A 27,146-nucleotide genomic window follows, 5' to 3' on the forward strand; every position below is an offset into this window, starting at 1 on the left:
CACTGTTAAGGCCAGTTTACGCCACGCGCGATTTAAACGGACGATAAAACGTTGGAAGGGAATGAAAACGCATCGAGTTGACAAACGGACGCGTTCGTCGACGAACGTGTAATGTATTTTGTTATTTTCTATCTGCGCGATTTACCCCGCGATTCTAAAATTGACGGTTTAATGCGAAGGTAAATAAATAACGGGAAGCCATTTTTAAAATCCGCGATACGCGTTCATTTAAAAATCGGAGCATACGGTTAGTCTCCATCAAGTGGAGCGCACTTGCTCTTTCGTACGATCGCGTATTTAAAGAACCTAACCCGTATCGGATGGAATCTCCAGTTCAACATTTTCAACTCTCTTTAATGTTACGCAATAGCGTCGCGTGACATGGCGAATGCTCGTCGGCACAACACGATCTCTTAGGTGCCTGTTAATACTTTGTACCCAGAGACATCAAGTGTCGCATCAAATATCGCGTTAGAGAGGATTTTTTTTCCAAGCCATTATTCGTCGAAATTGCAGGAAAATCTAGAATCGAAGAATCTGATCGTTCTCGCGTAAACTTGCGTTCGATCGTGCTGCAGACGAGGCAAAGACGAGGAGGAAGAAGGGGAAAAATATTCTCTTACCATAGCTATACGTGTGCATGGGTTTCTCAGTATACATCGGGATGAATCTTATGTAAAGCGGTCGCTCTTTCGTAAATAAGCAAAAGACGCGGGCAACTATTTCAAGACCGACTTTTATCGTCGCGTATTTGCCTGGAAACGACTGCTGACCGAGAGATAAGGCTTATCATCGCCGCGATGCAACATTGTCGGGCGCAAGTGTTGTCGCTCGACCGCGCGCCACGACAAGCAACACGTACTGTGCGCGATCTGTCGACCCAAGTATGTGCTCCTTTTGCGAGACGCGAGGGGCGTCGCGCAAAGAAAGGCAGGAAGAAGGAATGAAAAAAGATGCGATCTCGCATTCGATGTACAATGCGTCCCCGAAATATGCAACGCTTCTCTCGCGCGCGCGATACCATCGAGAATTCTCTTCCCCTCGAGAGGACCCGGACGTCGTTTCTTCCTATCCTCGACGCGGTTTACCGGGACAGGGCGATGTGCTTTTGCCGCTCGTTTCGGCGAAATACAGAGCGACAAACGTCACTCTCGAGGCATGGCTCATCGCGGATTCCCGCGACTCGCGAGCGTCGAAAATAAATTGCCGCAAATTCACCGTAAGATTCGCGCGTCTGCCGGCGGCGGGCAATATAACAATCAGGGTGGGGCTCGGCGGTCACACGGACATCGGGCAAACACTTAACGTAGGTAGATCAGTAACGATCGAAAGCCGGCTCTAGTTCCTGCACGTGGCACTAGGTGGTCGCCGGGAGCTCCCCGCACAGGCGGACAGAAAAAAGCGGATACGCGCGCGGATGCTGTGTGCGTGTCCGACTTTATCCGCGGAGAAGCGCGGGCTCTTGCGCGTGTAATTGTGTAAGGTTTGCAAGAGTCGATTAATGCATTCGAATAAAGCGATGGAAAACGCAGACTCGAGGCGCACGTGTAAGAATGATACAATAATATCAGAGATTGTTTCTTTAATGACGAGTTTTGCGATTCCTTTTACTCAAGTGCGGCAAGTGTTTATGGGAAATAAATAACGAGTCCGATGATAAAATTGGCCCGAAAAGCGGGATATTATTTCCTTCGTTGCTCGTGAATAAACGAAGCGAAGAATTTACAAGGTTGCTGTCTCTTTCTCTTCCATTAAGTTTTGGTAAAATTATAAACGGCGTACTTTTTCCCCGATTATTTCTGATATTTGTGGAATTTACGTCCGTAAAAATGATCGAAATAGGAAGATATAAACGAGTCTAGCGATGGTTCGTTCGCGCGTTTCTTTTTAAGCGAGAAAGATAAACGAGAATATAATGAATGGACGTATAAATCTAGCACGATCAGCGTGATCAACAGCCGGTTTAATCTTACAGATCCTGAACAGACTCGAGTATCGAGCTCTTCCTATAAAGAGATTTCATTTATTACAAGAATAAAAAATGCTTCATTTTTGTTCGTACACGACTAATACTATCGAGCTTATCTATTTGCTGATTAATGTTAATAAAATATTTATATCAAGTTATTATCAGGATTTTTGAACTAATAGCGTCTCGACTATATCGATTCAAACTGTCCAAACGCCACGTAAATCTTAAAATATTTGATGACAAATCTTTCTCATCCGAAATTATACGTTAAAACGCAACTGAAAATAGTGGCAGTGATATTAATACTTTTGCGACGAAAGATATATACTAAGAGCGAGTAGATTTATTTGGAGAGAGAGGCCATCGAAAATTTATATACAATCTTTACCTTTGCAAATTTTCCCCAAGTTTTTCGCTCATGCAAGCCCGATGACGCTAAGCAACATTGAATATTAACGCCAACCAAAGAATTTTGACACGTGTACTGTATTTGATTTTTTTTCCTCACGGATGATTGCGCGGTTGAATTTTGCGAAATATTTGCCAAATCGGAAAACTAAACGTGACGCTGGACTACGGCTATCGACCATTTGTCTTCTCTCACGAAAAACAATAACATAATTTTGTAGCCATGTGCTTTCGAGTCGATTCGAGAAAAAACTATAGAGACACGACAACGACTTCAATTTTAAACCCAGGTGTAACCCGTGTCAAATTGACGGTCGGTAAAAGGACACTGGTTTCATGCGGTAAATTTCTGTTCTCCTTGTGTCACGAATCCTTGTAGGCCACGTATCTCGTCTCAGCAGGCTCCGGATTCCTTGCGCGCCCACCTCTGCGCCCTTTCTCTGCCGCAGCACGATACAAATCGGACCTTATTTTGTAAAATGATGAATCCTGAACACGCGACGGAGAATCACTATACTGTTAATTATTATACAATTTCGATAATTTAATATAATAATCCGCGCCAATTTCCTCGTGCTATATAATTGTAAAGCATCTCTATTACTTTTTTTTCTGACTATTAATCTGAATATTAATTTTTTATCAAGGAATCTCCAATTCTCTCTTCGATCGAGCCCCCTTTCTTCAAGCTCCTCCACTTGGAACCTCTTAATAAATATATCCATTATCTGTTGACGGAACATTGCAATGCTATCAACGATACGGCAGGTTTTATTACACAAAATAACAGAAAATTACTGACCGTATCTGACCGATTATACACGGTGGTACAATGATACGTGAGAATTATCGTCGCGAGCGTTTGAAATTCGAATAATCGCTCCTCGAATCAGAAATGTATTGTTCTAAATGTGTGTGAGATATCTAATATCAAAAAGTCAATATCGATACTTCGATAAGCATTCCTATCTGTACCGCTGAGGGTGTGCGCGGATCGAGAACGGAACGAGATGGCACGCGAGCGTCAACGAAACAGGACGGGGGCGGGAGCGGGGGCGGGAGGGGGGGAGGGGAAGCCGCGACAAGTATTTTCCCCGTCTGCCTTGCTCTACTACTCAGGCGTCGATATATCAGCAGTCGGCGAAAGAAGTTCAATGTGGCGGTAAAAGCGGACGGTAATGCAGATTGCGGGCTCTGGGCGTCTCCCGTTACCGTGTTGCATCGCACGATGCACATCTCTCAAAGTGGCCCGTCGTCCTTTCGCCCCCTTTCGTCCGTTCGCCGGCCGCCTCGCTCGCCTCGAGGATACCTCGAGCCGATTAGCCCACCCCGACTACTCTCGGGATCTTGGCTTTCGAGATCGTGGCCCATCGGATACCGTTGCGTATCTCATGCGGTTGTTATATAATTTGTACGCGTGTCGTTCCCCCAAAAACTTCCTCCCCGAAAATTGCATTCGACAATAACATTCTCGATTCTTGCAAAAGAGCTTCTTCTCATTCGAAACGAAAGAATATGCGTGTAACGGTTCGTGTTCCCTGTAGACGAGGACGTCTTTAAAGCGTGACGACCGTTTGATTCGAGTTCGTCGGGTGTCGGGAAAAATGATCGTTTCCTCGACGGAAGATGTAATGTTACTCACAATATTCGCCCGACTCGCATCGGGCAATTTGGAGATTTCTCGGTCGGATGTCGTTGAGGTTTCTATCGAGACACTCGGTAGACACGTTAGAAGGCGTTGCGCGGAAGGATGCGCGGCGATTCGTAAAAAGTCTGCGAGAGGCAACGATACCAGTTTCGAAGTTCCGAGAACCGATGGTCCGCCGTAACGATCATGGGGAAGACTGGAAAAACACTAACCGCGCTCACATACATGCACGAAGAGGAGAACGAGAGAGAGAAAGAGAGAGAGAAGGATATTTCTCATGAAGGCACCGGGAGAGTTCGCTCGTCGCTTATACGGTGCCTGTATGTATTCGGCGTTTCCAAGGTTGGTAGGTAGGTATGTAGAAACCTTCCATACAATGCGCGTAGTGCCCACTTAGTATCGAAAGGATCAATACGGGGGACATGCACCGACTTGCTTGCCGCTTGCTCGCTTGCCTGTCTGCCTACCTGCCTGCGTTTATGAATCTCCCTCGCCCGCGAGACTGTAGGTCACGTAGCGCCTTCGTGGGATATACACTTCCAAGGAAGCGAGAATCCTTCCCCGGATGGGAATACTATTCGTTTGAAAGATATCGATTTGCACGATTCGCCGACCCGTTCGTCATTGACTAGTCGTTATTCGGCATGATTAAATATCGAAAGAGCGATCGTTTCATTTCGATAAAATTAATAAAGATGGACCGCTGGATGGACATGTTGGAGATGTTCGTAATCTTCTCGATGACGAGGATCGGAATGCGACGGTTGGGAAAAGCTAGTGGCGAGCAGTCGTCTCTGGGTTTCGCGTCTTTGCGATCTCGAAAAGCGAGAGCTCTCGGCCGAGTCGCTCGGCTATCGAGTTTCTTCGAAGCGCGGAACGGGGAACAAACGGAGGTCACCCTACCAGGGGTGTAGCATCGGGACAGTGCCCTTCACCCTCCTCGGTCAACCGCGTCCCGTAATCGGAGGAACTCGGCAGCACTCGTGTGTTCTCGCAGGACTACAACGCGGCGAGAGAGCAGAAGGACGAGGCTCGCGAGGAACGATCCGCAAATTCATTCGCGCCAGCGTTGCCAACCGCGTATAGCTACACGGCTATATATAGTATTTACGCTACAATTACATCATGGCGTCACGAATGCTAAGAATGCAAATAGCGCCTCGGGCTTTTAACGAGAGATGGACAAATTTCGCTACAATTTGCCGACCTCCGAGAGTCGCTTCGCTTCCGGGCAACGCGTTACTCGAGATGCCCGAGTCATCGTACGAGTACATCCTTATTATTCTTAGAAAGTAGGATATTGTATTCCGATGGAAAAGAAGCCCGCTCCGGCAAATTTGCCCAATTTTTCGCGCCGCGGGCGAAAAAGTCCCCGCCGGATAAACAGATTAATACGCGCGGCGCGTATATCATTCGCGATGAATTTTGCTGGCCTTCGGGCCGCTCGGAGAGGATTTCGACTCCCCTTCCTCTCTTTCTTCCCATCGATGCTCTCGCGCGCCGTGTCGCCCCGCCGTCCGCTTCATTGTTCAGTCGGCCAATCACGCCCACGGCTAAGAAGGAGAGCTTGCGGCATCGCGCGTGGCGCTCGTGCGTTCTCGCCCGACAGACGAGACGGCCCGATTAGGCCGAATTCGCACGAGTTCGCTACCGAGCGGACCGAGCGAGCGAGGGATGGAGGGTGGGAAGGGGAGAGAAAGAAGGTGGTCGACGATGCAAAAGACAGAGAGAGAGAAGAATCTCTCTCTCTCTCTCTCTCTCTCTCTCTCTCTCTCTCTCTCTCTCTCTCTCTCTCTCTCTCTCTCTCTCTTTTTGCGACCCGTGAGGCAAAAGTGCGCAGCGGGCAGAAAGAATCGGAGCATCCACCAACCCCTCCGGAAGTGGGCTATCCGAGAAGCGTCCGCTCGATTTCCGCGTGTTCGCGCCGGGGATGCAAGTGGCCCGTGAAAAGTATGTTTTCGGTATGTACCCTCGCGGCGTGTCCCGCTGATTAATCGATCGCGGGCGGGAATGTTTTCCCGCACTCGGTTGCGAGGTCAAATCGAAGCGAACTCGCATTTCGCGTCATAATTAAATGGACCGAAACCTCTAAACGTCCCGTCTCTCTCTCTCTCTCTCTCTCTCTCTCTCTCTCTCTCTCTCTCTCTCTCTCTCTCTCTCTCTCTCTAACGTTGTCTCGAAAGTTACCGTTTGCGTTTCGCGAAATTTTTATCTCGAGAAGCTGCGAGTCGATACGACGTGATATCTTTAAAGTAAACAATTTATTTATATATATATATATATATATATATATATATATATATATATATATGCATGTTTGGAATATGCGCGTTAATTACGAAAATTACCGGTTATCTCGAAAGCGGAGGAATCGTCGAACGTACGCTGGGCGTCCGTCACAAAACTGGGGCAACGACGATATCGAGAGAGGGGCAGGAAATCGCTAATCGGGCTTAATTAACCAAGGTTGCCGGTGCAACTGATCCTGCGCGGACGGTGAACCAGATACTCCGTTATCGTACGCCAGGCATTCCTGTCGCACGACCAGCTGAGCCGGGAGCGCGAGAGAGGAGAGACGCGAACCGTCGCCCTCGGCGGCTACGTCCCAAGTGGCGAGAGAGAGAGCGGGTGGTGGCGGCGGTGGTGGCGGCGGCGGCGGCGGCGCGCGGCAGGTGCAGCTGACGGCGCGGGCGGACGGAGAAGAAGGCGGGGGGCGGGGGGAGCGGGAGAGAGAGAGAGAGAGGAGAGAACGCGCGCTTTCGGCTCTTCCCGACGCGAGACGACGCGACACGATCGTCGCCGCTCGACTGGACGGCGGGCGCGGAGTGTGTATAAATAGGCGGCACGTCGACCGACCGTCTGGTCTCTCACCGGTGTTACGCTATTGCATGCACGCCACTCGTGCGGTACGCGCGCGAGAGGGGTGGTTTTCTCATATCGACTTGCGCCGCGCGAGTCTCTGCATTACCGACTACGACGACAATGTTGTAACGCGGACACGGCCAGGGCCTCCGGGAGATACACATCCACGGAAGGAGGCGGAGGGGGGAGGGGGGCGGGAGAGGGAGCCCCGGTTTCCGGCCGGAGATACTCCCGGAAAGTTTGTACGTCGACGCGTATCGCTTTCGGTAACGTCGCATCCAATATTTACTCTCGTCATACATTTTCTTCGGGCGCTCGTAATGGGCGTTGTACGAAGTCAGATTTGACGCGAGAGAGATCACGAGGACGCCATCGATAATTTCCGCTTGCTTTCTTTTTTATTTCGCGGGACATGGATTTTTAAGACGCCTCTCATTTTCACTTTACGAAGCAACGAAAAAATACGCGCACAGAAAAAAAGGACATTGTTATTTTGAAAATATATTTAGCTTTAACGTGGAAATCTTGAAATGAGATTATATCGCGTTAATTTAAGAAAAATATAATTGCTTGAATAATCGCTTACTTGAATGAAGCCATTTTATATAGTTCAATCGAGAAAGATATATTCTCATAATTTAAGATTTAATTTTCTTGAATGGAAAAGAAACAATGTTGGATAGAAAATAACATTTTTAAATCAAAGATTATAATTTTCTTAAAATAGAATTAAATAATTATATATTCTTGACAATTACAATATTAAAATAAGACGATAATAGTGTTGAAATTTAAAATTATTAAATTCTTCTAAGATTAGAAATTGTTGCGTATATACGAAACAATGAACGCGTTAGTTTAAGTATCCAAGTTTTGATTTGACACTTTTTTTCTGTGCATCAGGCCTTGATCAAATATTACAAAGCGACCCATTCTCGCAGTTTATCGTTAAAAAAAATAAACACGAGCATTTTTTTTTTTTTTTAAGTTAATCTCTTTCTAGTACGCGCAACTCATTCGTGATGCGACAAACCTTTTTTTTTCGCTAATAAATATCGCGCAGAATGCCCAGTAATTTCTTTCGAAACCCTATTGGTCCAGCGAGAAACCTACGGCGACCAACGGTTTGCCGCAGAGAACGCGTCACATCGATCGCAAAACCAGAAGCTTCTCACGGAATTCTCTAGCGCATTCACGAAAGAGCACCAAGTTCATTTCGCTCGCAAAATCAGCTATTGTTCCGTCAAAGTAAGACAAACATATAATTTCCTTCCATCCATAAAACCTAGCAATTAATTCTACATGATAAATTATACATCGACGGATTAACTCAATTACACATGAGAGAAATAAAGAATGAGTAAATTAAAGATTGATGGAAAAAATGAAAATTCGATAGAGTTTGTCGTTAATTAAATTACATCAATTTTATATCGATCAAGCTCCGAGGGTCTCGCTTCGATCTCGAAAAATGAATGTCACCGCGAGGTAATTAAAGCGTAGCCGTAAACGAACGAAAAGGGACCGAGACCGGAGGCAGGCACGGAGAGTCGCGATCCCGATAATTCGCGGGGCCCAATTAACGCGAGTAACGCTCGTGCCAAACTCGCGGCGATTCAACGGGACGCGACGCGGCGTCACGAATAATACGCGCGCACGCTGTTGCCAGATTTTTTACGTCACGTGTCTCCGCGTGCTCCGATTAATCGCGGAGCGACGCGGCATGGTGCTTGCGTACGCCTTAAAAGCGCCCGAAGGCCATTACATAAGCGCGTCGACTACGTTCTCGCCGTGTCTCTCTCGGTTCTGCGATACCTCGTCATCGATCCGCGATTTCCACTTCTCGAGGCCTCGGCTGTTCTTCCTACGGAAAGACAAAGAGAAATGGTCCCTCCCCCTCCCCTCTCTCTTGGAAATGAGACGAGTAAACATTGAACGAACGAGCAAATATAAATGTTCGTTATCAAATTTCGGGAGATGTTTACGTTGTAATGCGAATCGCTTCGCGAAACAGCAAAAAACGTCAAAAAAAATTTCAATATTTTTATTCTCGCAGTCGTCCATTTTTACGCGCGTCTCTCCCTCTCGGAGGAAAATAAATATTTTCCATTATAAAAGTAACCGAGTGTGTCACGTATTTTGCAGCTGGGAGCTAATGGTCGATTCGAGTCGTCACCGACGGAATCTCCGACAGGTGGACGACGGAAATTTTTTTTCCAAACGTTAACGGAAACATTGTCGGCGCGCAAAACTCGGACTTTGCCGAGTCTCGCTTTCCGACGATGACCCAGCCATAGTGCCATGTTCGCAGCAGAGCGGAGCCTGGACATATCGTAGTGATTGGGATCAATACGTTTAACCACACTACCACGCAATAACACCCCTGCTCGTCCCCTTTCGCCTCCATCGACCTCACTCTCCGTCCGTCTCGCCCTCCGCCTCTCGCTTCCGTTCCTTCCGTCCGTCCGCTTCGCCTTCGTCGACCTTGCGGCGAATTCTTTCGTGTACCGCGAAAACCCGCATTGGAAGAGAGAGAGAGAATCGCGCCGAGGCAAATTTACACGACCCCCTCTACACGATTCTCGTTTTAATCATCCAACGAATGATCGATGCGAGGAAATAAATTCTAAATCTAATCGTTCAGATGAGACTCGATGTTGCGGGGAAAATTAAAAATTGGCAAAACAGATACGCGGAAACTACTAGCGAGAGAAAGAGAGAGAGAGAGAGAGTACAACAATTATTCGGTGAGAAAAGCGCGAGGATCTACGAGATACTTGGGGGAGATTCCGCTGTCGGTAGGGAAATTGCGTCTCCCTCGTACCGCAGTCATAACACGACTTATAAATAGAGGATGCAAACGTACGGGATAAGAATATCAATGGGAAATTCGCAACTTTGTTCTTTGGTTCATCGTTTCAACAAACTCTCTCTTAATTAAAGGTCAAAGTCAGAGTCGTCCGCAGTTTGAATAATCGCGAATAATGACGGAATGAATGCGATAACTTTCGATTTTCGCGGAAATCATCATTTTCGCCCCGCCTTTTGTATTGCGCTTCGATCGTGTAAATCCGCACATTTTCCGATCGCGCATCGCGATAACGCGCGGGCGGTTAATTAACGCCATTATCGAGCAAACGGATAATGAGGATGTTAATTCGACTGGCATTCGGCGACCGCGTATTATTATCCGTATCTCTTATTTACGGCGGTATCGAATCATCGGTATTGCAATGGCGCGGCCTCCCATTAGCGGCTCCGATACGCTCTTAAATCAGTGACTATCGTATTTCCGGCGCGATACATCGTTTGCCGTTGCTGGCGAATTAATAAAATTCCCGCGAGCCATCATCCACAATTAATCGCGATTAATTCGCGAGACGTCATTCTCCCTCGTCATTTATTCGATTCCTCGAATCAACGGCGGCTAGAGAAAGCGTAACAACAATGTTTGCATCAAAACTTTCCATTCATTCACATGCGTGTATAGAAATTAATTTTTCTCGGTTGCAAAAATTGTCGAGGGATTTGCGTGGCAACTTTCCGCGAAAAAACGAGAAAAATGATTATTAAAGTATAAAAGAAAATTATTCGCCGAGATATACTCGAGGCTGCGCCATATTGTTCCTGGATGCATTCGCCAGAAGACACCGGGCCACAACGTTGATACAACACGCCGACTCTAGACGCCAACTTTATACCTATTAAGGTCTGAGATCGATAGCAAGTACGTATACTACGTATACGCCGCGCGTACTAAATACTGTATTGCATTCTACAGGGTGAACGGGCAGTTATGGCCGACTAGAAATCTCTCCAACGACGTAGAACAAGGAATGGTTACAGCGGGCGACGAGGCACTTGGCTCATTCCGAGGAGGAGGAGGAGGCGTGTCTGAAAAATTACCGTCGATTAAGAGGCTCGATAAGTGAATAATCGAAAGGATAAAAATCGCAAACCAGCCTCGCATGTGCGCAACGTGAATTTAACATTTTGCTCGCGCGAATAAATACACAATGTGCGACACGAGCGAGCTTAAACCGCTCTGCTATTATGCGATCGTTGATATCACTATGCAACCGCCATATGTCGAAGGAGTGGCGATACAATGTGACGAAAGCTCGCTCGATCATTGTCAACCTGACAGCGACAGCCTCGACACATCTTACAACTTCTGTTTGTGCTGCGGAAATTTTATCATTACAAGATCATCGAGAACATTACGTTGTTATTGAGAGAATTTCGAGCCAAGCTTGATCAATGTTCAACGATTCTGATCTAACGATAGAAATCGTATACATTCCTGATGAATCTTATTGAATCTTATTGAATCGGTTGAAGGATTAAACTCTATATATGCACAGAGAAAAATATCATTCTACTGCCAAGAAAAGCGATTACTCGGTTTGTTTTTCCTTTTTCAAGTAATAGTTTTCTTCAACGAGGAATATATTCTTGATAATAGTCTTAAAATATACCCATCACAAGTGTTGGAAAATTTCATAATCGTGAACTCAAAGGAAGAATTTATTTCCTCTTCAAGAATACTGTAAAGTTGTATCAAAGAAAAGTCAAACTTATTTTACGTCAACTCCTGCAGTAAGCAAACCAAATTTTTCTTTTAATTTAATATTTTTGACTAAAATACTGCACTTATTAAAATTCAGAATATATTCAATGAAATTTAACGTTTGTGGTGAACTTGTGATATATTTGCGGATATACAAACTTATGACATACTTGAAATAAATAATATTTACTTGAATACAGTATACATTTTTCTCTGTGTAGAGATCTGAGCAGCGACCGAGCGAAACGTCAGTTTTGACCATTGCACAATAACGGAGTGAAAGTATCATAGTCGATTGATATCAGGACGGATCACGGTGGTAGCCAAGCTCAGCGGGATCTAAACTCTTCATTGGATCACAATGGCGCTTATTAAGAAAGTCTATAATACCTATACGTCGGTGATTCTCTCGCGGCGGTTACGAGCGTCCAAGACGAAAGAGATAATCGCGAGAGCGCTTCAGCCGGATATCCGAGATATTTCGATAATTCTATCGGGTGTCGTTGGTTTTTTTTTCTTTTCTTGATTTTCTCCTCAAAGCCGCTCTCGCCAGCTTCTAATTATTCGTCGCGCGTACAGCCTCGAGAATTACGTTGCGCGTACTTTTGCAATCCGTCTCGGCGCGAATCAAACGGGAGATTTGACTCGGAATCTAAAGGGTTAATTACGGAGCGTTTGGATACAGGATACGGCCAACGAATGCTTCCACAGCGATATCTAACGCTGTAACTTACATGGCGAACGTCGGGTTTCTATGCGGACTTTGGGCAAATGGAATCGACAGGGAGTCGAAAGGGGGGAGGGGGGAGGGGAAAGGGGTCGGAAATGGATATATATACATATATACAGAGTGCCGGGCTCCTCTCGATCGATCCTCGAAGGATGTGGAGAGACCAACAGAGGTGACTCCGAAAGCGAGAGAGCGAGAGCGAGAGAGAGAGAGAGAGCGCGCGCGGACGGGGGGAGGGGGAGGGGGAGAAGAATGAGAGAGTACGCGGGGAGGAGGGGGAGGAATAGAAGAGAGGAGAGCGAGAGACTCGTCGAGAAAATAACTAATAGGGGTGGGGTTGCGAGAGACGCTGCGGATGTGTGCGGATGTGGCGAGGAAGGCAGAGGGGCAACGGAAGGGAAGGGAAGGGAAGGGGAACGGGAGGGATGAGTTAGATAAGGATGAGAATATTGGGCCAAGTGGAAGGGAAACGAAGGGATGATGCTCGCGCTTGGAAACTACCTATGCCGTCGTCACGCCGGTACGAACAGTACTGCAAAATGTCGGGTACCTACGGATTCCTTCCGCGCTCGCACCTATACATCGGGTGTCCCGGAAAGAGACGCGACGCGCGAACCGAGATTCGATACCATGGTTCGACGGATAGATGGACGGATACTCGTCGACTCGATATTAAAAATAATCCGACGGAATAATTGGAGCAAATCCGACTCGTTTATCGAATATTATTATATAATATTGCGATATATTATATAATGTTGCGAAATGCAAACCTTTTTTGAAACGATGGACAAATTGGAACAAACGTTCGCGTTTCAAGACTAGGACCGGTCAAACGCTTAAAGAATCGGCCATTCTCGACTCGCATTCAACTCGCAAAGAGTCGCGACCGCGATTAAGAATCTCGCGATGAGACAATCGTATAACGAAGATGCTACGAAGGCTCGATTCGACATTATATAAATAGCCACAAACCTTTGCGGCCTCTAGGGTCTCTACAAATAGGGGAGACTGCGTTGTATAAACGGTTAGTAGACAAGCAGTACTAGAGGAGGGACAACGACTTGGGTCTCTCACTTTGAACGGGCAGGACAGGTATAAATCTTTGCCGTTGGACGACGGCCGAGCGGCCGATGCGTGATTTCTTTCCCCCTTTCCGCGGATAGGAGACCGTTACGGTCGATATACAAAGATAAAATTAAACTTTCGATTGATACATTTCGGCCGAAAGTCCCGTCGATAAAAGGGGACGCGGTCGTTTCGATTAATTTCCATTTTCTCTCTACGAATTAACCGGGGGAATGAAATCTCGGCGAAATGAATACTTTGAATACAAATGAATACTTTGAGTTACTCTCGGGAAATCGCGTATTCCCGTTGAGAGAACGGGTCCCGATTTTTCACGACGCAAGAAACCGTGACATTCCAACCGCGATGCAAGAAGCTCCACCGAGTTTCGGTCGCACGCCGGTGCATGCTGCATCATCGCGCAGTCGCGTGGGTGTAGGTAGATGAAACTGCGTTTATGCGCGCACGCACATTTCATGTCCTTCGGCGAGAGAACGAAAAAGGACAACCGGCCGTGAACAAAGAGACACGGGAACGAAGCGGATTCGCCGCCGTTTCAACAATACGACCACGCGAAACGGAAGGTAACGAGAAAACGAGACTGCAGTTGCATCTTATAAATCTACCTCGTTACGTTGGCGTTATCGCCGAAACAACGCGCGTCTCAAGGATGCAAGGAAGGACAAGAGTCGCGGCCGAAAAATCACGTCGTTGATTTAGACTTTACCAATCGAAATTTTTATGGTTCGCGCGAGTAAAATCGGGATAGGAGAAAAGGAAAAATCAATCTCGAGGGACTGTCGAACATAAAGCGCCGCCGAAAGAGGAACGAACGCGATAAGAGCAACGCTGTAAATACGGTCGGTAATACGACGACAAAGAGAAAGAGCGAGAATATCGGCCGTGACGTCGTCAACCATGTGAGAGCACCCTTAAGCGCGCCCTCCCCCTCCCCCCGCCCCCTTTTCCCGACGCGCGAGAGCGCGTCGGACTCGCGCACTTGACTGCCGTGCTCAAAGTGAGAGCGCCACGTGACGTCGTCATCACGCTCGACCCCAGCCGCTGTGCTTCCGATAGCACGCGGGCCGATTGCACGGTGCGCCGCGATTGGCCACACCTTTTCGTGTCGGCCGCGCCGCTTCGGACGCGATGTAACGATAATAACGACGAGCGGCGGTTCGGAGGACGAGCCGGAACGGATGACACGACGACGCGGCAGTGACGGATGCACGCGTTTTATCCGCCGCCGGGCGCGCGGATCTTAGGTGCGAGTGACCCGGCAACGTCGCCGGATCGGACGTATACGGGGTGTCACGCGCGCGACGGACCTGTTCGCTTTTACCTCTCGCTTCCCCTCCCTCCCTCGACCGAGTCCCCGAGATTCCTCCTCTACTTTTCGCGCGTCCAGAGACCCCCAGGTGCGTGGACGCGACGCGTCCAACGCGCGAATGCCCCGCGACTGCGTTATGTATTATTCCGCGCTAAAGCTGTACGCGCATTTAACTCATCGATTCCGCACGATTCCATTTTTGGGGTCTACTAGAATATTATGGAAATCCGTTCCTGGCGATGTATCCCTGATTTAGAAATCCGAAATAAGAGCCAATCACGATGTGTGTGTGTGTGTGGGGCCGACATTCCAAATATGGAGATGCACGGGATGAAACGGATGTTACTACCGCGTATTTAATAATACCGCTAGAGCGTACACAGATAATGATATTCGCTCGTCAATACTCTTTGTCGACGTTACGTCATCATGAGACACGAATACTTAACGTCTGAATAAATGCAAGCTCGATCGATATAGGCGGATCGTTGTAAATATTACATTATTCGCGGAGCAAGTTTCTACACCGAGCACGTAATATATCCCCTCTCTCTTTCTCTCTCTCTCTCTCTCTCTCTCTCTGCAGGATATTTTTTTCAAGCAGTTTCGAAGGAGAAATAATTTTCAACGACATCTCGATACGTTCGAAACGATTTCGAGAGGATCCTTTCAATTTTACCGTGTTGCCTCTTCCCCTCCTGTAGGGACATATATGTCCCGGTGATATAATTAAATAAATTTTGTTCGTCTTGTTGAACCTTTTTTCTCAATACCTAACTCATAGAAATATAAATTTCCAAAAATACAAAATCAGGAGTGAAAGGGTTAAATCGATGCGAGATTATGATTATTGTACGACCCGAATCCCCTCTTTTTGGCGATATATTACATTCGGGACACTCTGTATATCGTGATGTCGTAATTTGCCGAAAATAGAGTCGACGTGTACACAAATGAGTCGTCTCTCCGAGAGAAAAGAACTAGAATCGTAATGTGTGATTTGATCGATCCCTCGCGCGCAAAAATTATATTGTTGTAAATTCGCTTCAACCGGAGATGTTTAAATTTCACGTCAACATATATACAGAATAATACAAGTATCGTACTAGTGTAAGAAAAATCAATACGAGCAAAAATATCGATATCGATGCAAAATTTTTTTTATTTAAACAATTGGACTTTTGAAACGTTTCAATCACATTCGTTTTTGAATATTGTATATAATTACTTTGTAAAATTGTGTAATTAAATAATTAAATATAAAAGCGCAATCGTGACGCGGCTGATGATAATCAAAATGAATAATTGAAATGTTTCCAAAAGTTCAATTGTTTGGATAAAAGAATTGTTTACATCAACGTCGATGTTTTAACTCGTATCGATTCATACGTTATCAATCCACATTTACATTTCGAATCTACGAGAGTTGCAAATTTATTATATCATATCGATATTTTTTTCTTTTTTTTTTTTGAAGAGTTTATCCTTGTTCAACAAGCGTTAGTTTTAATCGTTATCAAATGTTACGCACATGTTATACAACGATACCAATTGGCTTAATTTCGTACGGATGGATATTTTTTCGCCACGTAATTTCTTTACATCTTTCGATTTTAATTGTATTCCTCATCTCTATAAAAAAACGAGAAAGACAAGAGCAATCACGTTGCGGCAACGTGCGTGACAATTTAAACGCCGCGTTTCCATCGTAAGCATCGAGATAAGAGTCGATACATTGCCGGCCCCGCGATAAAGCGATAAAGTAGAAAATTTGCGGACAAAATCTAAAGCGCACCGACGTGCGCCAACTACTGCACGATCACGTGCGTCAGCTAATTACTCGTTTCAGCCGAGTTCCAAGTCGATAAGACGATAACGTGTCAATAGAACGAGTGATAATCTACTAAACGAATATCGCTCAGCGGACGTCATCGCTTGTTTAAAAAAAAATGCTTTTATTGAAGAATACCGATGAAAAAATCATGCGGCAGAATTTCCGCGAAATAGAGCATTCGGTAAATAATCATCGTAAAAAAAAAAAAAAAACATTAAAAAAAGGTACAATTTTGAGGAAAACTCGAGACCAAGTTTATGAAGAAAATGGACAAAGCCGTAATAAAGATAACGATCAAACATATGTTACAAGAATAATCAGTGTTTTGCCCCGGAACAATAGCTTTTTCGCGCCGATGTATCACCGAATTTATAGAGACTAACCGACTTTTTTGCGAGCTCTTTAAATATCCGGATTGATCGAATAAAAGGCGCGTCAAGCGGTCCGTTTTAAATAGTCGCCATACATCCATCTTGTAATTTTTTCGCGCTTACTTTGTATCGCGTTTTTCTCAAGTTGTTTGCAATTTGAAACAACTTGTTTGGCACAAGCATCTTTTATCTGTAAATAGCCGACCTTTGCAAATAATTTTGTCCAAGTATCGCATTAGTGTGAAATATCATTTATCAATGTGTGAATATATACTTTTATGAAACGAACAACTTTTTAATCATTTGACCCTCTTACGCGACCTCTCGTGAACATTGCTACTTTGTAATATCAATTTTTTTCGCATTCGACGACGACGACGACGACGACGTTGATGGGAAAAAAAATATTTTTGTGCGAGGGATGAAAGAATAAAAGAGAGAAGGAACGCGTGCGCGCTATAGACAGCTCACCCTCGCTCCGAGAAAGCGGGCCTCCAATAACTCCTGCTTCCTTGGGTCCAGGGTGGCCTGAAAGTGCTCCATCTTGACACCAGCGCCTGGAACAACAAGTCACAGCGAATTACACTCCGACCTTTTGCCCGTTGGCGTCGGTGGAAAAACACGGAGAAATTTACCGATAAGGATAGAGAGAGAGAGATATTCGAGATGTACGAGTCTATATCGTGTGTTCGAGATTGATTGATTCGAAATCAATGCGATGTTAGAATACGAGGGGGAGGGCGAGAGAGAGATTAAGCAAGAGGTGGTCGCGTGAAAAAAAAAAATGAAAAGAGAAACGGAATATCGCGAAAGCTTTCTCAGGATGCTCGTTGGCCGATATTAAATATCGAGTGGCGCTATTATATACGTCGTACAATTGCGTCTCCAATTGATCGCGATTTTCCCCATATCATCCTTGCGCACGCGCGCACGAGATCAGAGGGAAACAAGAAAAACTCGGCGAGAATCTCTCGGAGGTATATGCCTTAATCACGCTCGTGTTTTCGTTCCCTCTTCGGATTATATTATGAAAGGAGATTATCTCCGTATCGTATTCCCGAATCGGGAAGAGAGAGAGAAAGGGGTAAAATGCGATGGGAAAGCGATATTAATCCGATCGATGTTACGATTCGAATCCTCGTAAATGCTATGGGAAATCCGCGGGTAGGGAATTATCTTCCGTCACCTTTGAAACCATAATTGTCCACGTTTCGCCGATGCATTCCCGACTACTGCGACGCTGGTATAAAGCTCACCGATGATTGCCGCGCGCGCAATAAACTGGACATCCCACGGCTCGTAAACGATGCAATCCGAGTGCTATAATTAGCGTTGCGGGGCCACGTTATGCCGGGCATTATCTATTTCGATCAAATGGATTGTATTTAACTCGCGCCGGTCCTCTCCGCGAATTAACGAGCGCGCTTCATTGCGCGATCTGGAGTCCTCGTAAAAAGTAGACACGACATAATCAAGTGTGCGAAATCCTTTTCCTTTATTCGCGTTACAAGTGAAGCTTTCTAAAGGGGAATTTAATTAACTTGTATCACTTTTTTTTTCAGACCACATAGCTTGTCGGAGGAATAATTTTCGAGTGGACGATCAGCTGTTTGTGTCGGTCCAGTTTGAAATTTACCATTCGCGACTAAAATTTTTAGCGATAAATAATAAAATTCTAGTATACATCATGGGATGCAAAAAAAAACACGAGATTCCATCAGTCTAGTTTCTACCAGGCTCGTCCATCGGTTCTGTTATCAACGCGCGCGCAACCGAATGAGTTGCACTGCTCCGCCGTTACTTTCGAGAATCACTGCAATCCGTTAAAGACATTATACACGTTCACGACGCGTGACCGGCCGTTGCGCGTTACCAACGTTCTTTTATACACCGATGTTTATCGATCCTTTCGTTTCGCGGGCGGGAGGATCTATTTGCGACGAATATTTGGACAAAAATTGAGAAAGCGAGACGAGAAAATTGATCGCGCCCTCGCGACAGACGACGAATTTAAAGACCTCGGGGACTCGGATCGCAAAAAGCTACGCTACGAGAGCCGCTTAATAAATCCGAGCGGGTGAACGCGAGCGCGAGCGCAGTAGCGCAGTCATTGAACTCGTCGTCGGCCACAATTTTCATGTAAAACGGGGGCAAGGCTATTTTATTCGTAATGCGCCTGGGATAGGAGGCGAATGGACTCGCCGTAAGAAGATAGATGCGGTTCGTCGAGGCGCGAGTTTAATTGCGCAACTCTCAAAACAATGCACTTTTGCAACGCGATACCGCGGATAGGGAGACGCGCCTGGAATCTCGTCGCGAGAAAATTTACAGCGACGCTCCTATCGCGCGATTCGATCGAGATGTAAACATCGGGCCGCGATTCATCATCCCGGGCACGGTTTTCTCTCCCTCTTCTCCCGCTCTTTTCGTTTTCCGACTCTTGCGCGACGCCGATGTTACGTCGCGGACCAAGTGTCGCGACGGGGCACAGCTGGAATTTCATTCGTTCTACAAAAGGCGCGGAGAAAGCGAGGCGCGCTGAGCAACAATGCGCAGGCCGCTCGGGATATTTCGCGGGCGGGCTCGGTACATCGGGAAAAACTGACGTTACGGACGCGGAGACTTACGCCGCATCTGGACTGCAGCTTCTGAAAAAAAGTGTGTCATCGAATATACTCGGACGTACCCCGTTGGCGAGAAACGTGCCGCGTCTCACGCGGACTCTCGACTAACAATAAGCTGGAACGCGACGCCGAATATTCCTCGCCGCCAGGAGGGAGCGTCCTTATCGCCGCTTTTATCGTGACTAGCAGTATTTATATAGAGATGACTAATTAGAATATGCGCTACGTTTATTTGGACGTACATTTCCGTCGCGACAACCTTTCAAAGGAGAAAAAAAAACGTCGAGGAACGTCGCGTTCAACGAGCATGCGCAGCTTTTACACAATGTGCGAAATGCGAAAATAAAGCTTGTTGCACAATAATACACAAAATCTAGGTACTTTGTTTCGGGAACCTTTTTCAGCCTCGTCGATGCTTATTTCCCGTCGCGATAAAACCGAAAGCATTAATCAATCCTATCAATTGTTTAACGTAATATTATCGGAAAGAGAGTTAGAGGCTCCCGCGAGGTTTACGGACTCGGGGCTCTTATTTCGCAGGAGGTTTCTTCCGCAGGACCTTTTGCCGAGGAATAAAATGACAAACTTGCGACAAACTCGTCGAATTTGTCTGTCACGCGGATCGTAATCTTGTAACAAACTTACACATTTATTATGCAAAGCGTGGTTCGACACAGGAGGGCCAACTGAGACTCTTGACATTATATCTCAGTGAAGATTGGTGTATAATCCGTGTCCACGAGATCTACTAAACTGTACTTCAGCGCGGACAAAACGTACGTACAAGCTGATTAAAATGAGAAAACGAGAAATCTTTGGAGATAATCTTTTTTCACGGTCCGTGTAAGTTATTTATAAGAAACGCCTCGTGTGTACGTGCGTCGCGTTTGACCTTCGTAACAATAAAATATTTCGAAATTGTTTTCTTCCCTAGCATTTATACGAAAGAGAAATATTATCAAGGCTATTTACGCGCATTTTCACGCACAAGAATAAAAAGTTGGGATAAAAAGTTGGTAGCACATATAATGTATACAAAATTTAACTGTACAAAATAAGTTTTTGCCACCAAGTTTCAGCATTAATATCTCATAAATGTAATAGAGCGCTTGACTGACGTGTGTCACCTGATTTATTCTCACGTTGCTTTAATCTTATACGTGTATCGCGAGACCAAAATAATATCCATATACCGGGTGTCCCGAGACTTCCGCGAATTCCGCGAATATCGCCTCGAGATTTTTTGAATTTCGGCGGCGAAGAGAGATGATCGACCGATGACTGGCGCGGGTGGAAAAAAATGATGCGATACTTACCACCACCAGAGTTCCAGCAATTATCAGTCATCCCTGTTTATCCATCTGCAAAGTTGGCACTACATTATAATCACACTGATCCGACTCGCTGGAATGTCTCGCGACGCGGTGGTCCTTGACGGCGACTTTACGCACACCGGATACACTTTTCATGAGCCCTAGAGTGCCGCCCGACAAAACTCTCAGCTCCGCCGCATCGCTTTACACCAATGAGAGCACCTGTCTCATTATTGATCTCACACTACACACTCTCTCTCGATCGCGATGTACCGGGTGGGCCGCACCGCGGGTTAGCATCCGTGGATTTTTCGCACTCCCCGACTTCCGGGGCTTCGAGTTCTCCTCCTCGGCGAGCGCCTCGTGGATCTCCCCTGTAATCATTCGATCACGCGCGTCTACAGAACCGCCGAGAGCGTTTAACCTACTTCTTTAATCGTATGTCCGTCTCATTAATTTGTACGATCGCTAATAGAGTTCGAGCGACCTCCTAATCGAGCGATTATCGATCGGCGCGTCCCCCCCCCTCCCCTCCCTAGGATTCGTTTCGGTCTCGTTTGGTGAAAAAATAAATGTTTTTCACCCGACGCGATAAATATTACATACTTAATAAGGAGAGAAAGACCGGTCGAAAGCGGACGAGCGAATCGACCGTCGAAACGAATCGATCTTGAATTTAATCTCGTCTCACGTAAGCTTTGTTTACGCGAGATTTCATTACAATGGACGCGATTCGAGTAGCCAGCAGCGTCTGAGAATACATGAATACGCGATTACGAGGCACAATGAAACCTCGGGAGAGAAAATGGTCAGTAATGATCAACATGCATCGATGCACGCGCCAGCTTCGCGTCCCGGAGAATCCCTCGTCCACGTAGATTCGAACACGCGCGTCAATTTCTCTCCGGCTATAATTTCTCCTTTTCCTCGCGTCCGGCGTAATATCGGAAGGAAAGCCGCGAGGACGGGGAAAACTAATGCCCCACGGTACGCGTAAGTATACCAGGGTACGGCAACGCGCATAATGGCGGCACGATGAATCAGGAATCCGTCCCGAGCGCAAAATTCGAACCTTGAAAAATATATCATATATATATACGACGTTGATGCTTTTTGTTTACCGGCAATTTTCTTGGCAATTTTCCGTCTCTCCGAAGCGCGAGCTCCGCGTGTTTTTGCTTCGTACAAAAGGAAATGCAAAAGACACACTTTGTCGCGAGCAGCTGACGATTACCCGAGCGAATCCTAAGGAGAGTCGCGGAGACGAGAGGTTATATTCCGACATAAACCAAAGGCGCCGGCTTCGCGGGACTTACGGCCGAATTACGGCGCTACGCGATTATTTCATTGATTCGGATTGATTTAAAATTGTAACGAGAAACTTCAAATGGAAGGAGACGGCTTAAAGTAAATGAAATTAAAATAAAATTAAAATAAATGACGAGAATTTAAAGTGACATTTCTCGGCTTGTCGAAATAATCGAAACGCTTTTGCTCTCTATCCGTTCTATCATTGACAATATCCGCGTCGAATATTTGAGAATTTTGCCAACGCGACCGACGATCGCGGAAGAAGGCGCGTTCCTCCGGATTTGACAAAATGTCGCGTCTGTTATTTTCTTACGGTCCGTCGCACCTCTAGCCCTTATCGCGGCCTGGTGGTATCGGTGTCGACAAAATTACAGCGCAACAATACCGACCGCGTAGGTGCCGCTTTAGCGAAAGAGAGAGCAAATTGATCGAGACGGCGAGCACAGTTGGCATAACCGGCCGTTTAATTCGCCGATCGATCCGATCCTCGAATCGGCGATACATACGTACGTATATACACCGTCCTGCGACTCGGTGGTCCCCGCCGACTCGCCGGCCGAGCGCGAATTATCGGCCGCGATTGGCTCGCGGGTATCCACGCGACGCGTAGCTCGAGACACGCTCGAAAAACTCGGTTCGGTAGACGCGCGAGAGAGCCAAACGCGAAGGCGACGACGACAAGGCGATGGCTCGGATCACCGAGGCTCTCCTCCTCCTCCTCCTCCTAGTTCCTCCCCCCCGCCCTCCCGGCCGCCTCCCAGTCTCCTCGCGACGTCCAGCCAGAGACTTGGAGGTTACACACGACGAGTAATCGATTCATTCGCTGACAACGCACTCCTCGAGATCGTAGAAACGGACGATGGCTCGACGCGACTCGCTTCTTTTCTCTTCTTTTTCCTTCTTTCTTCTTCTTCTTCTCTCTCTCTCTCTCTTTCTTCTTTCACGCTCGCGGAAAAACGACGCGATTACGAACAAACGCGATAACAGGGGATCGCCTCTCCGCGTTCGTTTCACCTCCGCACCGCTTCCGTTTTCTTCCCCCGCACGCGGTATGTCTCTTTCTCCGTCTTCCGCTCTGGTTCGCCTCGCCGTCCCTCTGCCGATCTTTCTCTCCCTCTCTCTCTCTCTCTCTCGCAGGCGCGAGCGGGCGCACTTCCTAATACGTTCCTCTCGCGCACACGAGCGAGCGTTTCCTCCTTGTCGCGCTCACGAGCGAAAACTGGTTGAAGCGGCGACACGCGCTCGTGAAATTTCGCGACTCCGCCGAACAGCACGCGCCGTTCACCGCATCTCTCGTTGCATGATAGACGTATATGAAATTTCCTTCCTCTCTCGCCCGCTCTCCTTCTCTTTCTCTTTTTCCCCGTTTCACTGGCCGCCTCTCCGTCTCTATCGCGATCGGTCTCTTACGATCTCTCGGTCCCTTTGGTCTTCTCTCTCACGGCATAGCGCACTCCGTTTATCGGGAAGAAAGAAGGAGAAAAACTCATCTGGAAGATGGCCGCCGCCCGCCAGTCACCGATTTCGCCCTCTCTCGCATGGCGCACTCTTTCGCGACAGGCCACCGCGGCTCGCCCCGCGTTCACGATGCACACGCTCGTCAGCTGCGACGACACCGAGACGCGAGGACGACACGATCTCAACGGCGGCAGCAACGACGGCGACGACGACGACGACGGCGACGACGATGACGACACGACAACACGAGAACGATGACACGAGCGAGAGACCCTAGATGCCGGTACGCGCGCGTCGGCCACACTCTCGCCCGACAGTACTCGTACTAAAAAGCTCACCTCGTAGGAACCGTAACGCACTCTCCTCTCGGCGAGTACACACAAGGAGCAACACAGAGGGGCACTCGCGACACACACGCGAGCGCGCGCGCACGCGGCCTCGTACGTGTACACACTGCACCGCGCGGCGCGTCGCCGAACACGATGCGGTGCGGTGCGGTGCGGCGGTTCCGCGGACACGCGCACGCCGAGAGATGCACGGGCTTTTAAAAAAGGCGTCTCTCTCGCTTTATATAAATATGTATATATCTTTTTCTCTCTCTCTCTTTTTTTCTCCCGTCCCGTCCCGTCCCGCTCACCTCGGATCGCGATCGAATCGCGAATCGGCGCGAAAGAGAAACAACGCCCGGCCGTACTCACGGGATACAATGTTTTTCCGCTGCACTCGCGACGCGAAATTCAACGACAGCTTCGGGCGACAAGAGTGACGTAGGCAGTCGCAGTCACACACCATGGCGTTCCGCACGGCCTCCTCCGTCTCGCTCCCGCAAACCGAGCGGCACCTTACGGCGCTTCGGCTATTATCGGTGAGCTACGATGTTTATTCGGCGGCGCATCGGCCGACCAGTCATGGCTCGCGGCGAGATCATCCCCGGTTCTCGCTTTCGTTTCCCTACTAGCCGCCGTACCGTACCGTCCCGTACCGTCCGCTACCCCGTTCCGTTCCGCTCCCCTCCCCCCCCCGCCGCATCGCCTCCTCTTCCTCTCTCTCTCGCGCCTCGCCGAGCGGCGAGATTTTAAGGGTGCGTTCACAGTCGCCGAGGTTAACGTGACGTCACTTTATCGTCGCGCGCGACAATTTATAACGTTATCGATTAAATCATTGATATTGGAAATTCACACGGCGTGTTTGGATGCGAGAGAGCTCGATAAACGCACGCACGACTCACGATAATCCATGTCCATCTATAAAGAATTATACGTGACACATTCACAATTGCGTATATTGTTTCTTTTTAATATTTTGACAAATGTGACGGTATTACGATTATACAATACAATGTAGTATACGACGAGTATAAGACGCTTCTCATCGCGACACTTGTCTCTTTACATCTTTATAAGCTGTACAAAATCTCTCGTGTGTGTGTTATAAATATAAAACATATTCAATTATCCAACAGGGAATTGGCCTTAAATAACTTTCTCTTGCGATAATATGACATCTAAAAAGCTGGATAAAAGCAGATCGTTTCATTTTTTTCTCTCGCACTTTTTTTTTGTTCCAGAGTTACAACAGCATTTTACATTTTACAGCATTTTACTTGTATATAAAACATTTTGCACTTGTTTTTTCATCGTACGGCAAAAAACCTCGAGAGCTACAAAAATTATTAAGAATAAAATTAGCAGTCTCTTGCAACGGATAATTGAAAAGGAATATTTTATAATCGATAAAATATACATGTATATAATGTGCGCATTATAAATATAATCTTAAATAAAAATATTTATGTACATTTTTCAAATGTGTTTTTATACATTTTTTCTACAGACACAAAATTAATGAATGCGATGGAGCAGAATTTATTATCAAACTGAATGCATGTGTGTATATTTTATCCAAAGAAAAGAAATTCAATTTCACAAAAGAAAAGCAATCTGAAAAACTCATATGAAATTATTAAACGTTTTTAATGCACATTCTGTTGACTAGTAGCTTGGTCGTTATTTCGCCTAAATTTTCGCAATGTTTAAATTGCAAAATATATTTTGCTCATACATTGATATTTTATCTAAAAATACACATATACCACATTTGGCACAGTGTTTATATAAATAAAAATGCCCTATGACACATGTGTGAAATGAGGAAAAATTGATATAACACATTTGAATTGTAAATTATAATGAACTGAGAGAGGATATATCACAAAGATGTATTTAAAAATAACTTAAACTAGATTACAGCATGAACTGTTTATTCTGAAAAAGAAAAAAAAAAAAAATATTTTTTAGTTATGTTTTAATTATTTGAATATACATATATAGAGAGTAGTCATTTTGTGATTAAATATTTAATCGTTTTCGAAATAAACAGCTCACGTAGTTGAAACGTACCGCTTTTTATCAAATAATGACTGAAAAAAATTTATATAATATAGATCAAAATTTTATATTATTCCGTTGTGATTACATAATTAATATATATTAAATTTGTAAAATTATATATTTACGGAATTAAAAACATATATATATTTTCTAATTTTATAATTATATAATTTATTTATTTATAACATTTCCAATAAAAGTCTTTATTTAGCGCCAAATGTGATCGTTTGAAATTCAACACAAAAATTATGTAAAAATAGAGTTAAATATCATGCTCCAAAAAGAAGCACATCGTAAATTAATAAATATTATTATATGAATTATTACAAAAGATGTTTGTTTTTTTATATCTTTACGAATATATTACAACGAATTTTTATATCTTTACGAATATATTACAACGAAAAAGAGAATTTATTATCATAATACATATGTTATCATAACTGACTATACTAGTAGTTATAAATGCTCTATACGTGCTCTATATGTGCTTTAAGCTTAATTGAAACGTAATTCCGCTACGACTACTAAAACGGCAGCTCTCTTCGTTCCACGAATGATCATCCACGATCTTCGCAAGCTAACAATTTATTCCGACGAATACAAGGATACAGAGAATCAGTTTAACAACTATTCATCTCGGTTTAGATCTATTACTGGATCTAGCGAATCGCGTAGATATCGTCATGTCATACACGGAACTAATATATACGGTGTAATCTCGACAATAAATGGAGGTAGCAATATTGTCAATAACAGGATTAATCCTAGTGAAATGAATTATGGAACAATGTACAATATTTACGTTTATGTTGGATACCAACTGTGTCCTAGTTTCGAACTTTCCACATCTTCTACGTATATATAATCCACGCTATTCGCGACAATACAAAATACTGAAACCCTGTAAACGATTTGTTACGATTGACAATCTGTGATTTGGCATATGTATTAATATATGCCACTCTTCTCCCGCATTCCCGCATCTATTCTTACAGGAATATATTATACTCCTCTTATATATATCTCTCTGAGCAAGTAAATTAAATAATCCCACTGAAATAATATGCAAAGCGCGCAAAAAAATTACTACAATAATCGAGATGTACGTATAATGCTATTCTTTATGTACAAGAAATACAGGTACTTCTTAAGCGAGAATATTTCTATATGTATAAACGCGAAACAATATTTCCGTATACATATAAATACATGGTTGCTCTTGTAAAGAGCAGGCAAGATTTACGATTCATTTTG

The 27,146-nt window shown here is 45.6% G+C and overlaps 1 protein-coding gene across 4 annotated transcripts in view; it reads right to left on the minus strand.

Annotated features, from left to right (window-relative positions):
* Positions 1–24,431, minus strand: part of LOC105251342 (serine/threonine-protein kinase tousled-like 2) — a 42,250-nt gene extending 17,819 nt beyond the window's left edge. The window contains exons 1-3 of one of the 4 annotated variants that reach the window (XM_011258072.3): positions 22,552–24,431; positions 20,734–21,104; positions 17,265–17,350 (exon numbers count right to left, since the gene is read on the minus strand). In XM_011258072.3, the coding sequence (XP_011256374.1) occupies positions 17,265–17,350; positions 20,734–20,764 (117 nt within the window). In that variant the 5' untranslated portion in view covers positions 20,765–21,104; positions 22,552–24,431. Of the gene's footprint in view, positions 1–623; positions 644–17,264; positions 17,351–20,733; positions 21,105–22,547 lie in introns of those variants that run through there. The other 3 variants (XM_011258073.3, XM_011258078.3, XM_011258077.3) reach the window with 3 other exon arrangements.
* Positions 24,432–27,146: the final 2,715 nt, after the last annotated feature.

This window comes from Camponotus floridanus, unplaced genomic scaffold, assembly GCF_003227725.1.
Source record: "Camponotus floridanus strain SB8 unplaced genomic scaffold, Cflo_v7.5 scaffold1, whole genome shotgun sequence".
In the NCBI taxonomy this organism is placed as follows: Eukaryota; Metazoa; Arthropoda; class Insecta; order Hymenoptera; family Formicidae; genus Camponotus; species Camponotus floridanus.